At 36.2% G+C, this 14538-nt stretch overlaps 1 protein-coding gene across 2 annotated transcripts; it reads right to left on the reverse strand.

The window, feature by feature from the left end:
- Positions 1 to 1063: 1063 nt before the first annotated feature.
- On the reverse strand, positions 1064 to 14096 carry p4ha1b (prolyl 4-hydroxylase, alpha polypeptide I b). Of its 2 annotated transcripts, none has more exons than XM_079854240.1 (15): positions 13888 to 14096; positions 11876 to 11952; positions 11348 to 11444; positions 10759 to 10910; positions 9655 to 9792; positions 8930 to 9169; positions 7316 to 7530; positions 7047 to 7223; positions 6484 to 6554; positions 3568 to 3667; positions 3383 to 3436; positions 2793 to 2858; positions 2006 to 2074; positions 1825 to 1921; positions 1064 to 1716 (listed from the first exon to the last, which is right to left on the reverse strand). In XM_079854240.1, exons 2-15 carry the CDS (start codon positions 11949 to 11951, stop codon positions 1646 to 1648), a joined length of 1623 nt encoding a protein of 540 aa, XP_079710366.1. In that variant the 5' UTR covers position 11952; positions 13888 to 14096; the 3' UTR covers positions 1064 to 1645. The 2 variants fall into 2 exon arrangements, with proteins under 2 accessions (XP_079710366.1, XP_079710367.1); XM_079854241.1 differs by lacking the exon at positions 6484 to 6554 and adding an exon at positions 5094 to 5164 and having other exon boundaries at positions 13888 to 14054.
- Positions 14097 to 14538: the final 442 nt, after the last annotated feature.

Below are 14538 nucleotides of genomic sequence, written 5' to 3' on the forward strand. Positions count from 1 at the left end.
TATATCCTCGGTATTATCAATAGTCCAGTTTTGTGAGCTTATTGGGGCCCAATTTTTGCTTATTTTGCTATTTTGGTTGAATCACATTATTTAGACAACAGAACAGACACAGTTTATATGGAAAGGATATGACATGGTATAACATCATAACTGTAATTTACAGTAGCCTATTGTTCTGAAGTTTGGGGTCGACAAGATTTTTTGTCTTTGAAAGAAGTGTCTAATGCTCACCAAGACTGCATTGTGTTTGATCAAAAATACAGTAAAACAGTTAAGTATTATTACAATTTCAAATCACTGTTTTCCATGTGAATATTTTGTAAAATGTAACTTATTCCTGTGATTAAAGCTGAATTTTCAGCATCATTATTCCAGTCTTCAGTGTCACATGATCCTTCAGAATTCACTATATGCTGATTTGATGCTCAAGAAACTTCTCTGATTATTATCAATGCTGAACAGCTGTGCTGATCAATATTTTTGTGTAAACCATTTGAACAGTGTAAACCGTTTTACCAGGATTCATTGTTAAATAGACCCCGAAACTTTGAACGATAGTGTACACTACTATTTTTTTTTTTTAAAGAAATTCATACTTTTATTCAGCAAGGATGCATTAAATTTATCAAAAGTGAGAGTAAAGATTTCAGTTTCAAATAAATGCTTGTTTTTTTACCTTTCATTCATCAAAGAATCCTGTAAAAAAAAATTAAGCAGCACAACTTTTTTCAACATTGATAATAAGAAATATTAATTTCTGAAGGATCATGTGACACTGAAAACTGGAGTAACTAATAAGGTTTGTAGTTTGCGCAAGAACGTCGGCTGTTGAAGTTGTGTGAGGTGGCAAAACTAAGTATTGTATGATCGTGAATTGTATAGAAAAGCATTATTTAATTTAGGGAGGAGGACAAAAGAAAAATCAGAAGAAAAAAAGTAAATTTAAGTATGCAAGAGTATAAGAAAAAAGTATGCAAGAGTGTGAGAGTTGTGGAACTCATACATTTCTAACACATCTCACAATTTGATAAAACGAGGCAAAAAAAAAAGACAACTGAAAATTATGTCATAGATTTTATTTCTGTAAAAAACTATCACACTTAAAAATATTTCCATACGCACATAAAAAACAAAATACGAAACAAAGACAAACATTGTTTGCATTGGCCCCAGGAATAAAAAAAATACTTTGGTACTTTAAATGTTTCAGGGGTTTATAAAAACAATTTTGTAACAGATTATTTTCCTTTCTTTTTTTTTTTGGTCTAAAAAGTTGGTCTTGCACAGTGCCGTGTTTTCTTTAACAATTATATTAAGGTTTATGGAGTGTTCAGTGGTTTAAATGAAAGACTTCTAAAAAAAATAAAAAAATAGAGGTCTGTTGGAGTTTAAGACATGACAGGAAGAGCAAAAGAAACATACGGAGTTCAAATTCAACCCTAAATAAATAACTAAAATAAAATATTTGATTGGATTTATGCATATTCATCGAGGGAATATCCTGCCCAGAAACCTCACAACATTTCTGGGTCTTGATCAACAGAAGAAATGCATAGATTGATGCAGTCATTCACTCCTTGTACAAACACACATCATATTGACTAAAACTGACACTGAACAGGAAATAAGAAAAGAAAAGAAGAGATCATTCCATCTCGGACACTGCACAGGGTCGTCTGAATTCTTGACCTCGTTCATGTATCCATTTATTTGATACTGGAGGAAAAGAAAGTAGAAAAAAATTAAAAAAGTGAGAATACACACACACACACACATATATATATATACACACACACACACACGCACACACGTGTACATACTCACCCCATTTGTTTCCCACTAAAACTGGACAGGCAGCATGTCTTGTGCTGTAATCTCCTTCTCCACTGGCAAAAAGGTTATACCAGAATACTGCTGTACCCTGAAAGGTAAGAGAGAGTGAATATTAAAATGAATTGACTAGTTTACACATGAAGAAAATTATTTATTTTTAGTGGCGTTTCACCTTTTTAGGCCACACTGCTGCGCCTACATCAGGGAAGACTGTAGCGCCCCCTGCTGACACGTCACTCATCTGCAACAGGTAATATAATGTCATGATAATACAACAATTCTATAATGCAGGGGCGGAGCTACGGGTGGGCCTGGACCAGATTGACAGCTTGTCCACCCTGTCAGATCAATTGAACTATATCCTAAAATTATACAAGGCTGCCAACTTTCAAGCATTCGGCGTCACTCGCGCAACTGACACTGTTGGTTGTCGATACAGATATTGCGATTTCTCTTAGTGATACAGTGGTTTTGATTTGATCTTTTGTCACATGATCGCACTCCGCAATCAGAGCAGTCACTCTTCTTCATCTATCAATAGGTTTCCCTCTTTGTCACCTGGACACCCCTTTAGGCTCAGCCCTGTTGCTGGATCTGGACTTGGTGATTGGTTTTCTATAAAGCATTGTTGATTTGAATTAGCTTTTAGGTCTTTTGTTGTGAAACGTCATGGGAGATTACGGTGCGTATTGCCCGTCAATTTTTTCTCCCAAGTTGATAAACAAGGAGTGATGCAAATTATTCCAGCCCACCCACACTTTTAGAGTGTGACTTTTTGCATCCGCCACTGCTATAATGTTATATTGCTTTACATTTTATTGCAAGCATTTTAACAAGCATATTTACAAGCAAACAAGCAAATCAGATATGTGATAAATCATGTCAAAGACCATAAAATGTTGATAGTTATGAATGACATTGATATATGTGTGTCTGCACGTCAAAGTCAATTTACTCACATAAAAGAGCCAAGTTGCAATTCTGTTTCCTGTTCCCAGTTCTTTAAAGGCATCTGGTTCATCTTTCTGTTTATAAGAACACAGTGTAAAAAAAAAAAAAAAAAAACTCAAGACACAAGCTTACCCCACTGTTTGAAAGTATGTGGTCTGTACGAAAATACAGTAAAAACAGTAATATTGTGAATATAATTGCATTCTTCAGTCTTCAGTGTCACATGATCCTTCAGAAATCAGTCTAATATGCTGATTTGGAGCTCAAGAAACATTTCTTATTATTATCAATGTTGAAAACAGTTGTGCTCCTTAATATTTTTGTAGAAACTGTGATTTTCAGGGTTCTTTGATGAATAGAAAGTTAAAAAAACAGCATTTATTTGAAATAGAAAACTTTTGTAACATTATAATGTCTTTACTGTCACTATTGATCAATTTAATGAAGACATGCTGAAAAAGACATGCATTTTCTTTTTTTAAATCTTACGCCAAACTTTTGAATGGTACTGTATATAAACAATTTAATAATCCTACGCTGATTTATAGTGCTGATATGTGTGTCTTTTTATCTGTGAAAGAAAGACACAGGAACTCACCCTTCCAAAGTCAAAATGAGGTTCGTACTGACCACCAACTCCATAATTTGCAACCTGAGATGAAAAACATTGCTTATGACAACCTTTTTAACAGAGCAATATTACAACAGCTGGATTCTTGTTACACGAATGAGTCGTCTGACTAAAAGCATCTGATTGGCTGGTTGTGTAAAAGCTCCTCTTACCTGCAGCTCTTCTGCTGTGTCCATTTCCAGGCCTGTTACATCCTCGATACGCTGGTTAATCCTTTCAATTGTAGAATGCTCATATCCAGACAGCCAAGCACTACAATGAGGGGAGAAAAAGACTAGAAATTGAAGAAAAGTGAAACTATATACAAAAGCAATTCATATTCCATTATACATGATAAACCAACCACATGCCACACCATGCACATGAATGATTTTCAGACGTTTTCACATCCTGTTTTCAGTGAAAAGATTTCTAAAGTCGGATGTATTTTATTTAGTTATAAATGTGAAAAAGTCTGATTGTGATAAAGACAAACCGGCAGGGGAAGCGATGAATGGTGGAAAGAGAAATTAAAAAGAAAGAGGGGGCAGCAAGCAGCAAAATGAGTTCACATTCCTCACAGAGAATATCAGAGTAAAGGAATTCAGCAAACACTGATCTCATTCAGGATTATGAGTGAGTGAGTGAGTGTGTGTGTGTGTGTGTGTGTGTGTGTGTGAAAGAGAGAGAGAGAGAGAGAGAGAGAGAGAGAGAGAGAGAGAGAGAGAGAGAGAGAGAGAGAGAGAGGCCCCTCAGTTACTGCAAATCAACATTAAACATTCATCTTAACCATGATTTCTAACATGATAGTTATTTTCCATTTAAAATCATTGCTAATTGACACCTACATCATTGATTTAAATAAAATATGTATACAGCACTGTTCAAAAGTTTGGGTGCAACATGTTTATTTATAAAGTCTCATGCTCATTTTTTTTTTTTTTTTTTATCAAAAAATACAGTAAAAAACAATACTATTGTGAAATGAATATCATAGATGAATGAATGTTCAAAAGAACCACATTTGAAATAGAAATCATTTGTAATATTATAAATGTCTTTACTGTCACTTTTGATCAGTTTAATGTTTCTGCAGAATAAAAGTATAATTTTTTTTTAAACGTTACTGACCCAAACTTTTGATTTTAATATATTTATCTTCTCAACATAATGTTTGAAGTCTTAAACTCACAAACTGACACATTCATAGCTTTTGGTGTGAAAGGAGCCCTCAAGTGTTCCAGCAACTCCACCCAGTCTGCCTGTGCTGGGACGTGCGTTCTCAAACATACACACTCATAATAACTAGGATAAGTTAAACCACTCTGGTGTGGGAGGAAAAATGAGGGAGACGATATAACTATGTATAGCCTATTAAAAAAAATTATTTTAGTTCACAGACTCAAACGGCTGCTCATGCAAAGACTGAGACTAAGGCGCAATTCTGTATGTGTGCACAATTGTTCATTTATCGATTCTCAAACATTTCATATAGTCTTAATATTAAGAGGACTGTAGTAGAAGATTTCTCTAACATTTGCTGCCTGTGAAAGTGAGTCACCAAAACTTCTATGGCCAAGTGAAGGTTGGATTTTTGAATTTTGCCACACATTATGAATCTCCATTTCACGGGGGGGCTCTCTAGAGATGATGATGGTTTTGGATAGGATGTTTTGACCTTTGACTTTTGATCCCTTACCTCTTGGAGACTCTGTACTGGGCAGTGGTGAGTTTTCCCGTAATGGGATCGTGCACAGTGGCTCGCTTTAGCTATTCACCATTACACAAAGCAAAGAGGAGAAAGAAAGAGGAAAAGTTGAAAGAGGAGCAAGAACACACAAAAGCACAAGGACATGGACAGAATAAGTGCAGATAAAAGAGAGGAAAAAAAGGGGGGAGAGAGAAAGAGAAGTCACTTTAGTGTCATTTTCTGAACTGAAGCCATGTAAAGAACAGGGACAGAACTGTACACCAGCAGTGATGCAAAATTTTAAATTATTTAAAGTTCATTTTTAAGTTGTTAGCATAAATCCTTGAATTACAAAATCCCAAAGTTTCAAATTATAATTTTGAATCACTCTGTCCCTGTTCAAGCCCTCCACACAGAGCACATGACAACTACAGAAAGAAAAAGTAACAAAGTAGAGCATTGCTTACTCTGTCTTTTTACCTTTTTATCCATCACAATGAAAAAAGACGGCAAGGCGGAAAACTCCTCAGCATGAATGCAATGTCTATTTTGCTTTTACAAAGTTACAAGTCACAGCTAGTGCCTGTGAACATGCAATGAAATATTTAAAATTCTAGATTTCAGTATGCTCTAAATTAATGTTTAAAAAAAAAAAAAAAAAAAATCATATATACACTCACCAGCCACTTTGTTAGGTTCAACTCGCAAGTACAGAGTAGGACCCCCTTTTGCCTTCAGAACTGCCTTAATTCTTTGTGGCATAGAAGTGCTGAAAACATTCCTCAGATATTTTGGTCCATATTGACATGATAGCATCAAGCAGTCCCAAAGGTGTTCTATTGGATTGAGATCTTGTGACTGTGGAAGCCATTTGAGTATAGTGAACACATTGTCATGTTCAAGAAACCAGTTTGAGATGATTTGAACTGTGACATTGCACGTTATCCCGCTGGAAGTAGCGTGAAAGTGTGTGTGAAAATACCAGCAGTTTCTGAAATACTCAGACCAGACCATCTGGCAACAACAATCATGCCACGTTCAAAGTCACTTAAATCACCTTTCTTTCCCACTCTGATGCTCAGTTTGAACTTCAGCATATTGTCTTTACTATGTCTACATGCCTAAATGCATTGAGTTGCTGCCATGTGATATTTGAGTTAGCGAGCAGTTGAACAGATGTACCTAATAAAGTGGCGGGTGAGTTTTTATTCTCTGTTTTAGTTATTTAAAATATATATAAAAAAAAATTATAGCAATTAATTTAACAATTGTGATTTATGGTTTGCAGTGTTTTGCATTGTTTCTGCTAAGGAGTTCTCAGATTCTAGGGATCGGTTAAGGCATGACGGTTCGTCTTTTTGGCGGTGTTCTATCTAGACTCCCACACTTATGGCCTTACCTCTTACTGATCCTGTAGGGGGCGGTCTCGAGCACGCCCGTGATGGGATTGGATATAGTAGCCCTACGGAGCTGAGGAGCCACATATGGATTACACACAGGCTCCTGTAAAGCACTTTCAACCCCTCACTCATAAATACTACATTTATATGATAAAGTTAATCAAACTCAAAAACTTGAATAGACTGCTTCTATATTCTTGATTTCTATTAGATTTTAAAAACTATTCATATCATTATTTCATGCTTCTAAACTTGACTTTTGAGCTTCAAAAAGTATTTTTTATGATTCAACAGTCACATAAGCTATCTCCAAAAATTGTAATGACAGCTAATATTTGCAAAAAAACTAAAAAGGTGTTGTACGCGGTTAAGGTCCACATAAACAAGTCACTGTCTGGAAGATTTATACAAAAAAAAAATGTAAAAATAAAAATGTATACATTATCATTTAAAATGTGTAATAATTTTTTTTAAATAAATACATTAAAAAAACATTAAAATAATAACCAAATCACAAGTTCAAACTGCAAAACACAGCATAACTTCAGTAAGTCCAACTCACTCTGGGTTTTGCCATCTCCTTCACTGTCTCGATCTCACTGTCAGAGATGATGTCATGATAACGGACAATACGTGGGCGGTCCCACTCATCTTCCTGCTTCACTGGAGCCAAAAGCAACAGTGGATTATGGTTGTTATCATAGTAACGGCAAAACAGGCGGCTTTGTCTGCGTGGGGTCTAGCAAAGTAAGCAAAAGAAAGAATATGAGAGAAAATTTAAAACATGTAAAAAGTAAGGGGGGGGGGGGGGGGGTCAAACTTTCTGCTCACCAGTTTTATTCCCTCTCCTCTGCACAGCATTTCATATTTCTGTCTCTCTGGCAGAGGGTCTTTGGACCGTTTCCTCTCAGCGTCACGTTTGTCTAGCACTTTCTTCTCTCTTTTTTTATCTTCCACTTCCTTCTTCTCAGCCTCTGCCGTTCTCTGCTTCTCCAGCTGGAACTCAAAGTACTTTAGGTTCCCATTGGCCCTGTGGTGATCTGGGTCTGAGATTCACACATATGCAATTGTAAGTTTGGAGAAATATCATTATCATAGTGTCATCAGTCATAATTTCTTGTAAGTTAATTGGCTCCACCATTGTCCTTCCTTACAAAGCCATACACGTTGTTCCATTCATTCATTCATTCATTAATTTTATAGAATGGGAGGCTATTTTCTATGTGGGCTACTCAAAATAAACTAAAAAACATATATATACGTACTGAAATTCTGGCTGTTCCCAATAAGCCAATAATTATTTCCATACTAAATAAATCAAAAATAAACATTAAAAAATAAAACTCAATTATTTTAAATGCTACAGTGAGTTTGTGAAAAATGGATATTCATTTTAAGATTTACTGATTACATTTAACCAGTGTATTGTTAACTATAACTAAAACAATTACAAATCATTTTCATTAAATTCAATAAATCTTAAATAAAACATAAATATTAGATTAAAAAAAACTTAATCTTAAAAAACTAAAATTGCTAAAACGAAAACTGAAATAAAAAATTAATTAAAGCTAAACAGAAATATGAAAAACTAATAAAATGCACATACCATAATTACTAAAACTTAAAGGGTTGGTTCACCTAAAATTAAAAATAAGTCATTATTTACTCACCCTGGTGCTGTTCTAATGCCGTATTCAAAAGTATCACAGAATGATCTCATGTGACATGTGCCATATTTACAAGTGTACTGTGGGTATACGACAGGGTTTGGAGAAAAAACAAACCGAAATTTAATGTATTATTTAATTAAATTCTTGACCTTGGCTGTTGGGGTCTTCTCTGCACGGCTGCATGAAGTGTGCATTCATGAGACTCTATTAGCGCCACAGTTCACTCTTTCTCACCCAGAAAAAGCACACAAGTTGTAAGAAATCAAGAAAGAAATCAAGATGATTTCATTAAACCAGGGTTCCTCAAACTCGGTCCTGGAGGGCCACTGTCCTGCACAGTTTAGCTCCAACCCTGATCAAACACACCTAGCTGTGAGTTTCTAGTAATCCTGAAGACATTGATTAGCTTGCTCAGGTGTGTTTGATCAGTGTTGGAGCTAAACTCTGCAGGACAGCGGCCCTCCAGGACCGAGTTTGAGGAACTCTGCATTAAACCTTATCGTATACCCACAGAACACTTGGGATATACGGCACGGGTCGGGTGAGATCATTCTGTGATACTTGTGTATACGGCAATAAAGGGCATATGGCAATAGAACAACAGCAGGGTGAGTAAATTATGACTTAATTTTAATTTTAGGGTGAACTACCCCTTTAAAAACATAAAAGCTAATTCAAAATCGTAATAAATACTCTATAATATATAAACAACACTAAAATAGCACTGCATTTAACCATGTTATTAAATGATTAGTTTGAGATTTTTTTTTACCCAGCTTCAGCATCCTCTTGGTGAGCTCGAGGGCTCGCTCTAGTTCACCCTGCTTGTAGATGGCATAACTGAGGTAGTCCAAAACTGTGATCTTGTCTATGGTGGATTCCTCGCCTTCATCCAGCTGTGTGAGGGCCTGAGCCATCCAGAGCTCTGTGTGATAGTAATCTGCCTCAGAGTATGCAATCTTCCCCAGCTCATAGCAGTCTGCCACCGTCATCCGGCTCTTGTGCACAACACCTGAGGTCACACCAGTAAAGGGACGCACAAAAACAAATGGTCTCTTAATTGGATGTCATATATTCGGTAGCCTTGTTCTAACTATCATGATACTAATATGATTTCAGAGTTGTTTTTTTAAGATATTTATTTTGTTGCTGTTCCAAAGGACAGCCTTCTCACCTGTCAATCAACCATTCGACTACAACAAGGGTTAACTTTCTAAATAACCATCTGCGGTTAAGTAGTCACAGGAGACATTTGAAACACACATCACCTCCAGGTGTAAACAACTAGTCGGTGGTGTTTACATTTCTTTAAAATGGCACAGACATTATCACTCTATCCCATGGGAACATTTTAAAGAATTTCCAAAGAAATATAAAAACAACTTATCACAGACACAGCATGAAGAGTTCACGCAGTCCGTGGTAATGCAATGTGCTTGATAAATATTTTCAACGGGTCTGGAATGCATAAACACATAGACATGCACAGTCGCTCACCAGGCAGGTCTCCATTAGAAATGGTGTTGGCAGACAGCTGGTATGTGTCCTGTAATCTAAGCAAAGCTTTGGCTGCTCCTGTCTGGTCCTCGTCTGTTGGGAAAAACTGTCTCTGGACAGTCAGATTAGAGATAAACCCTACAAAAGAGAACAGAGAGGAGAGGACTACTTGATCTTGAGGACTACAACAGCTTAAGAAGTTTATAACACATACAGAGACATTTATGCAAATAATGCTATTACTACTGTATGACAAAAATCATATATAACTGTAACAATACAGTACTGTTCTAAGGTTTGGGGTCAGTACATTGTTTAGAGTAATTCATATTTTAATTCAGCAAGGATAAAATAAATTGAGCAAAAGTGACAGTAAAGACATTTGATGTTATAAAAGATTTCTATTTTAAATAAATGCTGCTCTTTTGAACTTTCAATTTCTATTTAAGTATACAGACAAAAAATGATCACAGTTACTACAAAAACATGAAGCAGCACAACTGTTTTCAACATTGATATTAATGAGAAATGTTTCTTTAGCACCAAATCAGAAATTATTATTATCAGTAGGATTTCTGAAGTATCATGTGACACTGAAGACTGGAGTCACGATGCTGAAAATTCAGCTTTGCCATCACAGGAATAAATTATTTTTTAAAGCATATTAAAATAGAAAACCATTATTTTAAATTGTTATATTTACCATTATATTATATAAATTTTAAATTTCACAATATGCATTTCTTTTTTACTGTATTTTTGATCAAATAAATGCAGCCCCGGTGAACGTAAGACTTCTTTCAAAAACATTCCAAAAAAATCATACCAACCCCAAACTTTTGAATGGTAGTGTATGTCATATAATACTGTTATTTATGCAAAAAATTCAACCTGAAAATGTTCTATTTGTTTTCGAACCATGTAGAAAGAATGACTTGATTGGTAAATACAAATCAGTCATTCTTAGCAAATGAATAAGTCAGAAATCAGTTCAAAAACAGCTTCATGTTACGCAACACTTGAGACAGTAAAATACAGAAACTATATAAATATATCTTATGTATAGATAAATAATTACTATGTCAGACTTTGATTGTCACTAACCATTGGTGGTGTCTTTCAGCACCAGGCTCTCCAGGTCGGCCCACTCACTGTTGAGTCTTTTCATCAGTTTGAATGCATTGACCGGGTGCCCCAGGAATCCCTCTGGGTCCTCCGTGGCTGTGTTCGTCAGTGAGTCCAGTTTGTCTGCCCACCTGATGCAGGTAAATAAACAAAATATTCACCAGCTATCAATGAGATGTCAAATGACTACCAAAAAGAAATCTGTGACTGTGACGTAAATGACAATCACATCTACCCATGCAGACGTGTATGTGTGTGTGTCCAGGTAAACCCCACATTATGGGGACAAAATATCCCCACAAAGATGGCAATATCCAAAATCTTTGTCATTGAAGGGACATTTTTTGGTTCTGCATGAGGAAAACAGCTTATAAATCATACTAAGTGATGTTTTTTGAAAATGTAAAAATGCAGAAAGCTTTCTGTGATGGGTAGGTTTAGGGGTAGGGTTAGTCTAAGGTGATAGAATATACAGTTTGTACAGTATAAAAATCATTATGTCTATGGATAGTCCCCATATAACACAACGTGTGTGTGTGTGCGCGTGTGCGTGTGTGTGTTTACTCACTCTTTGACCTGCTCTAGTCTGTTCTCCTCTTGTCTAATGTATTCTTTTAGTGATTTCACCAGGTCCTTCTCTGTGTACAGTAGGTCTGTCATCTGGCCTACAAATCAAAATATCAAATGTCAAATCTGAAACAGAAGACTAAACATTACACAAACCGTCAATGACAATTTTGTTAAACATAGTCACATTGTTTACTGAAATTGCCATGTATAGATAACAGCATCAAACTAAAATGTACATGGGTTGGAATTACTTATGTATATCAAAAGCGATTTTTTTAAATGGTCTCTCCCAAAGGCCACTATGCATTAAGGGAGTCCAGATCCGTTGTGTAAAAGTACTAATTTTTTTTATCCATTTTGTTCATTGATTGGCATAAAAATTCTTCTTATGAAATCCCCTCAGATTCAAATGAAACTCTAATAGATAGCTAAAGATGCTTCCTGCATGTTTCATATGTTTGGCAAGATGTACAGCCTAATCAGAAATGTATACAAGGCAGAACAACACAATGGAAGATCATCTTACCTATAGAAGTGAAGAAATCATTGTGGGCATACAGGGAACGGAAGAGGAAACTCAACAGGAACCAAGACAATGCCATCCTGAGAGAAACAGACAGTGTCAATGTGATACATCTAACAATGCATTGCACATCATTGCACATCTTCCTGACAATATCGGAAGAATTTATTATTTTTTTGAGGTGTTCACACAAACAGATAAAATGCTTAAAATGCAAACAAATACATTGGAAAATTGGGTTTTGGTTCACATAACCCCCAGTGCATTCCCATTTGGATACATGGAATACAGATGGCTGCATTTGGTCACTGCTGGCTCAGAATTTTGGCACAAATGTGGCGTCCAGAGAGCAAACAAAGAGCATCCCGCTGGGCCTATGGGAAGATCCCTTTTATGTGTTTAAGCCAGTGTCAGCGTGTATAAACAAGATGTCACAACTTTGTTTGTTGAAAAGAACAAATACGGCAACCAGGGGTAAGCCTTAGAGCAAAGAGAACGCCTCATTGGACAAATGCCCTGACAAACTCCACACAATGAGATCCACTCAAGTGTAACACACATTATCACAAGCACTATTTACTTTATTAGTAGAAACTATTGCATCATAGCCTGTTAACTATAAGGGACACTTGGTGCACTTTTTTAATGCCTTTTCCCCATCACATATTTTAATAATCATCATAAATAAAAACAAAGTATCATTCTAAAGCTTAAACACTAAGCACTAAGGGGGTTATAACTTCTAACATTTAGAGGGTTAAATGTAAATCTGAGTTTAGTATGCTGCAAATGTGTTATGGTATGCAAAAGGCATCTGACACATGAGATATGCAAACAAAAAAAAGGCCCTCAAGGCACCAAACTAACAGGACCTGGTCCGCTGTGTTTGCTCATGTGCTCTGCAGGAACTTCTAAACCACCATGTGATCAACAGAAGGCTTCTTGGCTAATGTTAATGACACATCATGTATAACAGAATAAGTATTAGCAATTAATTGGAGTAATTGTCATAATCATAATCAGTTATAATAATTACAAAATAATGACACTGTCATTTAATGTAAATATTAAGTCCTAACATTAGCAATGACTAGCTTTACCATCCTTTTTTAGACACCCTGTCATTGTTTTTTTCCATATTTGTCTTGTATATGTGAAAAGAAATTATTACTTAGAGTACATTACTTAGATTGTCAAAAGTTCAAAAGGTCCTGCATAATTAGAGGAAAGACCATACAGTGGTGTTCGTGAGCTCGTGAGGGTCCAGCATGGAAGCCAAACGCAGTTCATTCGGTGCAGACTGCCTGCCACGTCTTCGCCCCGCCCCCTCGAGAGCAAGAGAAGTGACTGCAAACTCTTCAAAAGGTTCACAGATAACAGATGCCAAATAAAAAGTTTAAAAAAAATCTGCGCAATAGGGCGGGTGGGACTGTTTTTTTTTTTTTTTTAAACACGGAATACTCACTGCAGCAGTGTTCCAGTCAACGAGACGCACGCTGCGACGTTACGCGTGCTTGACGCAGAGAAACACTGTAACAACAACGTTATAGTGCTGCAAAATATGTAACGTGCTATTGACTTGTCCACATTGATATCCGCTTCATAACAAAAACATATTCGTCGTAATAGCGAAAATAAAAACGTATATCTACGGAGACTTTGTCATATCTCAAATTAGATCCGAAGACTGACTTTAAGTCGTGCTTAATGAGCTTAAAACTTATTTCTCCTAAGTATTCAATCAATGCACATTTAGATAGTTTATTATTGCGTAGCCTACAAGATAACCTCGTGCACGTCCGGTCGGCACTTTTTCTCAGCCAGAAGAAATTCCGATACTTTTTTTACGCATCGGGAGTTTTTAATATCAAAAAGTTTTCCATGTAGGTAGCCTATAATGCATCATATTACATTTGCTCTGTCGATTTAAAAAGTCATTGCAACAACAAATAATTTGATTTAAGAAAAAAAACTAAATAAAACTAATCAAACTTGGAAAACAAATAACCTCGTACCTTTCAGGCTGTCACACGCGCGGAGAAACAGTGAATCGATGCAGATGTTGCTCTAGTGGTGCTGATGAGGAGCTCAGAGTGGATGGAGAACTCTTCTGTGTTTACGATGCTTCTGGTGTGCAGCTGGGCTTTATTTGAGAGGCTACACCGCTCTTCTCCTCGACATCTGGCGAAGGGGATTCGCTACGTGCAGAGTCTCACACTCTCCCAAACTCATGGAACCAGGTGGAATTTCGAACCGCGCATGCGCACAATGCAATTCCTATATCTGATGTTACTTTCTTCTTCATTGGAATGTTGGCGTATTTTACATGTTACTAGATACATGATTTGATACATATTATACAGTTTATACTGACACAGTGGCTAATAACAGCAAATTGTATCCATTTTGTTTCTTTAAATTTTCGTTGCACCCACGAGCACGGGTAATAAACTTGTGATTATTATTTCAATGCCATTACGTGTCAGTCAAGGCACACTTCAAGTATGGATTACTTTTTATAGGCTATTACCCTTTTTATTTTATGGCTGTGGTCCATAATGAATATGCACTGGATTTATTTTTTCTGTGCAAAAAGAAGTGGAAGTTTCTATCTCTTCCCTCTCTCCACTCTTGTCTCCTTCTCTGTTGCGTCCTCTCTTTTTGAT

This window comes from Squalius cephalus, assembly GCF_949319135.1.
Source record: "Squalius cephalus genome assembly, chromosome: 20".
Taxonomy (NCBI): Eukaryota; Metazoa; Chordata; class Actinopteri; order Cypriniformes; family Leuciscidae; genus Squalius; species Squalius cephalus.

Bases quoted from the DNA above. Each gene is read 5' to 3' on its own strand.
- p4ha1b (XM_079854240.1), bottom strand. From the start codon at position 11,951: ATGGCATTGTCTTGGTTCCTGTTGAGTTTCCTCTTCCGTTCCCTGTAT. The intron at 7,224-7,315 runs GTGAGCAGAAAG...TTACTTTGCTAG, and splicing joins GAGGAGAGGGAATAAAACTG to ACCCCACGCAGACAAAGCCG. The intron at 1,922-2,005 runs GTGAAACGCCAC...CTTACCTTTCAG, and splicing joins CAGCAGTGTGGCCTAAAAAG to GGTACAGCAGTATTCTGGTA.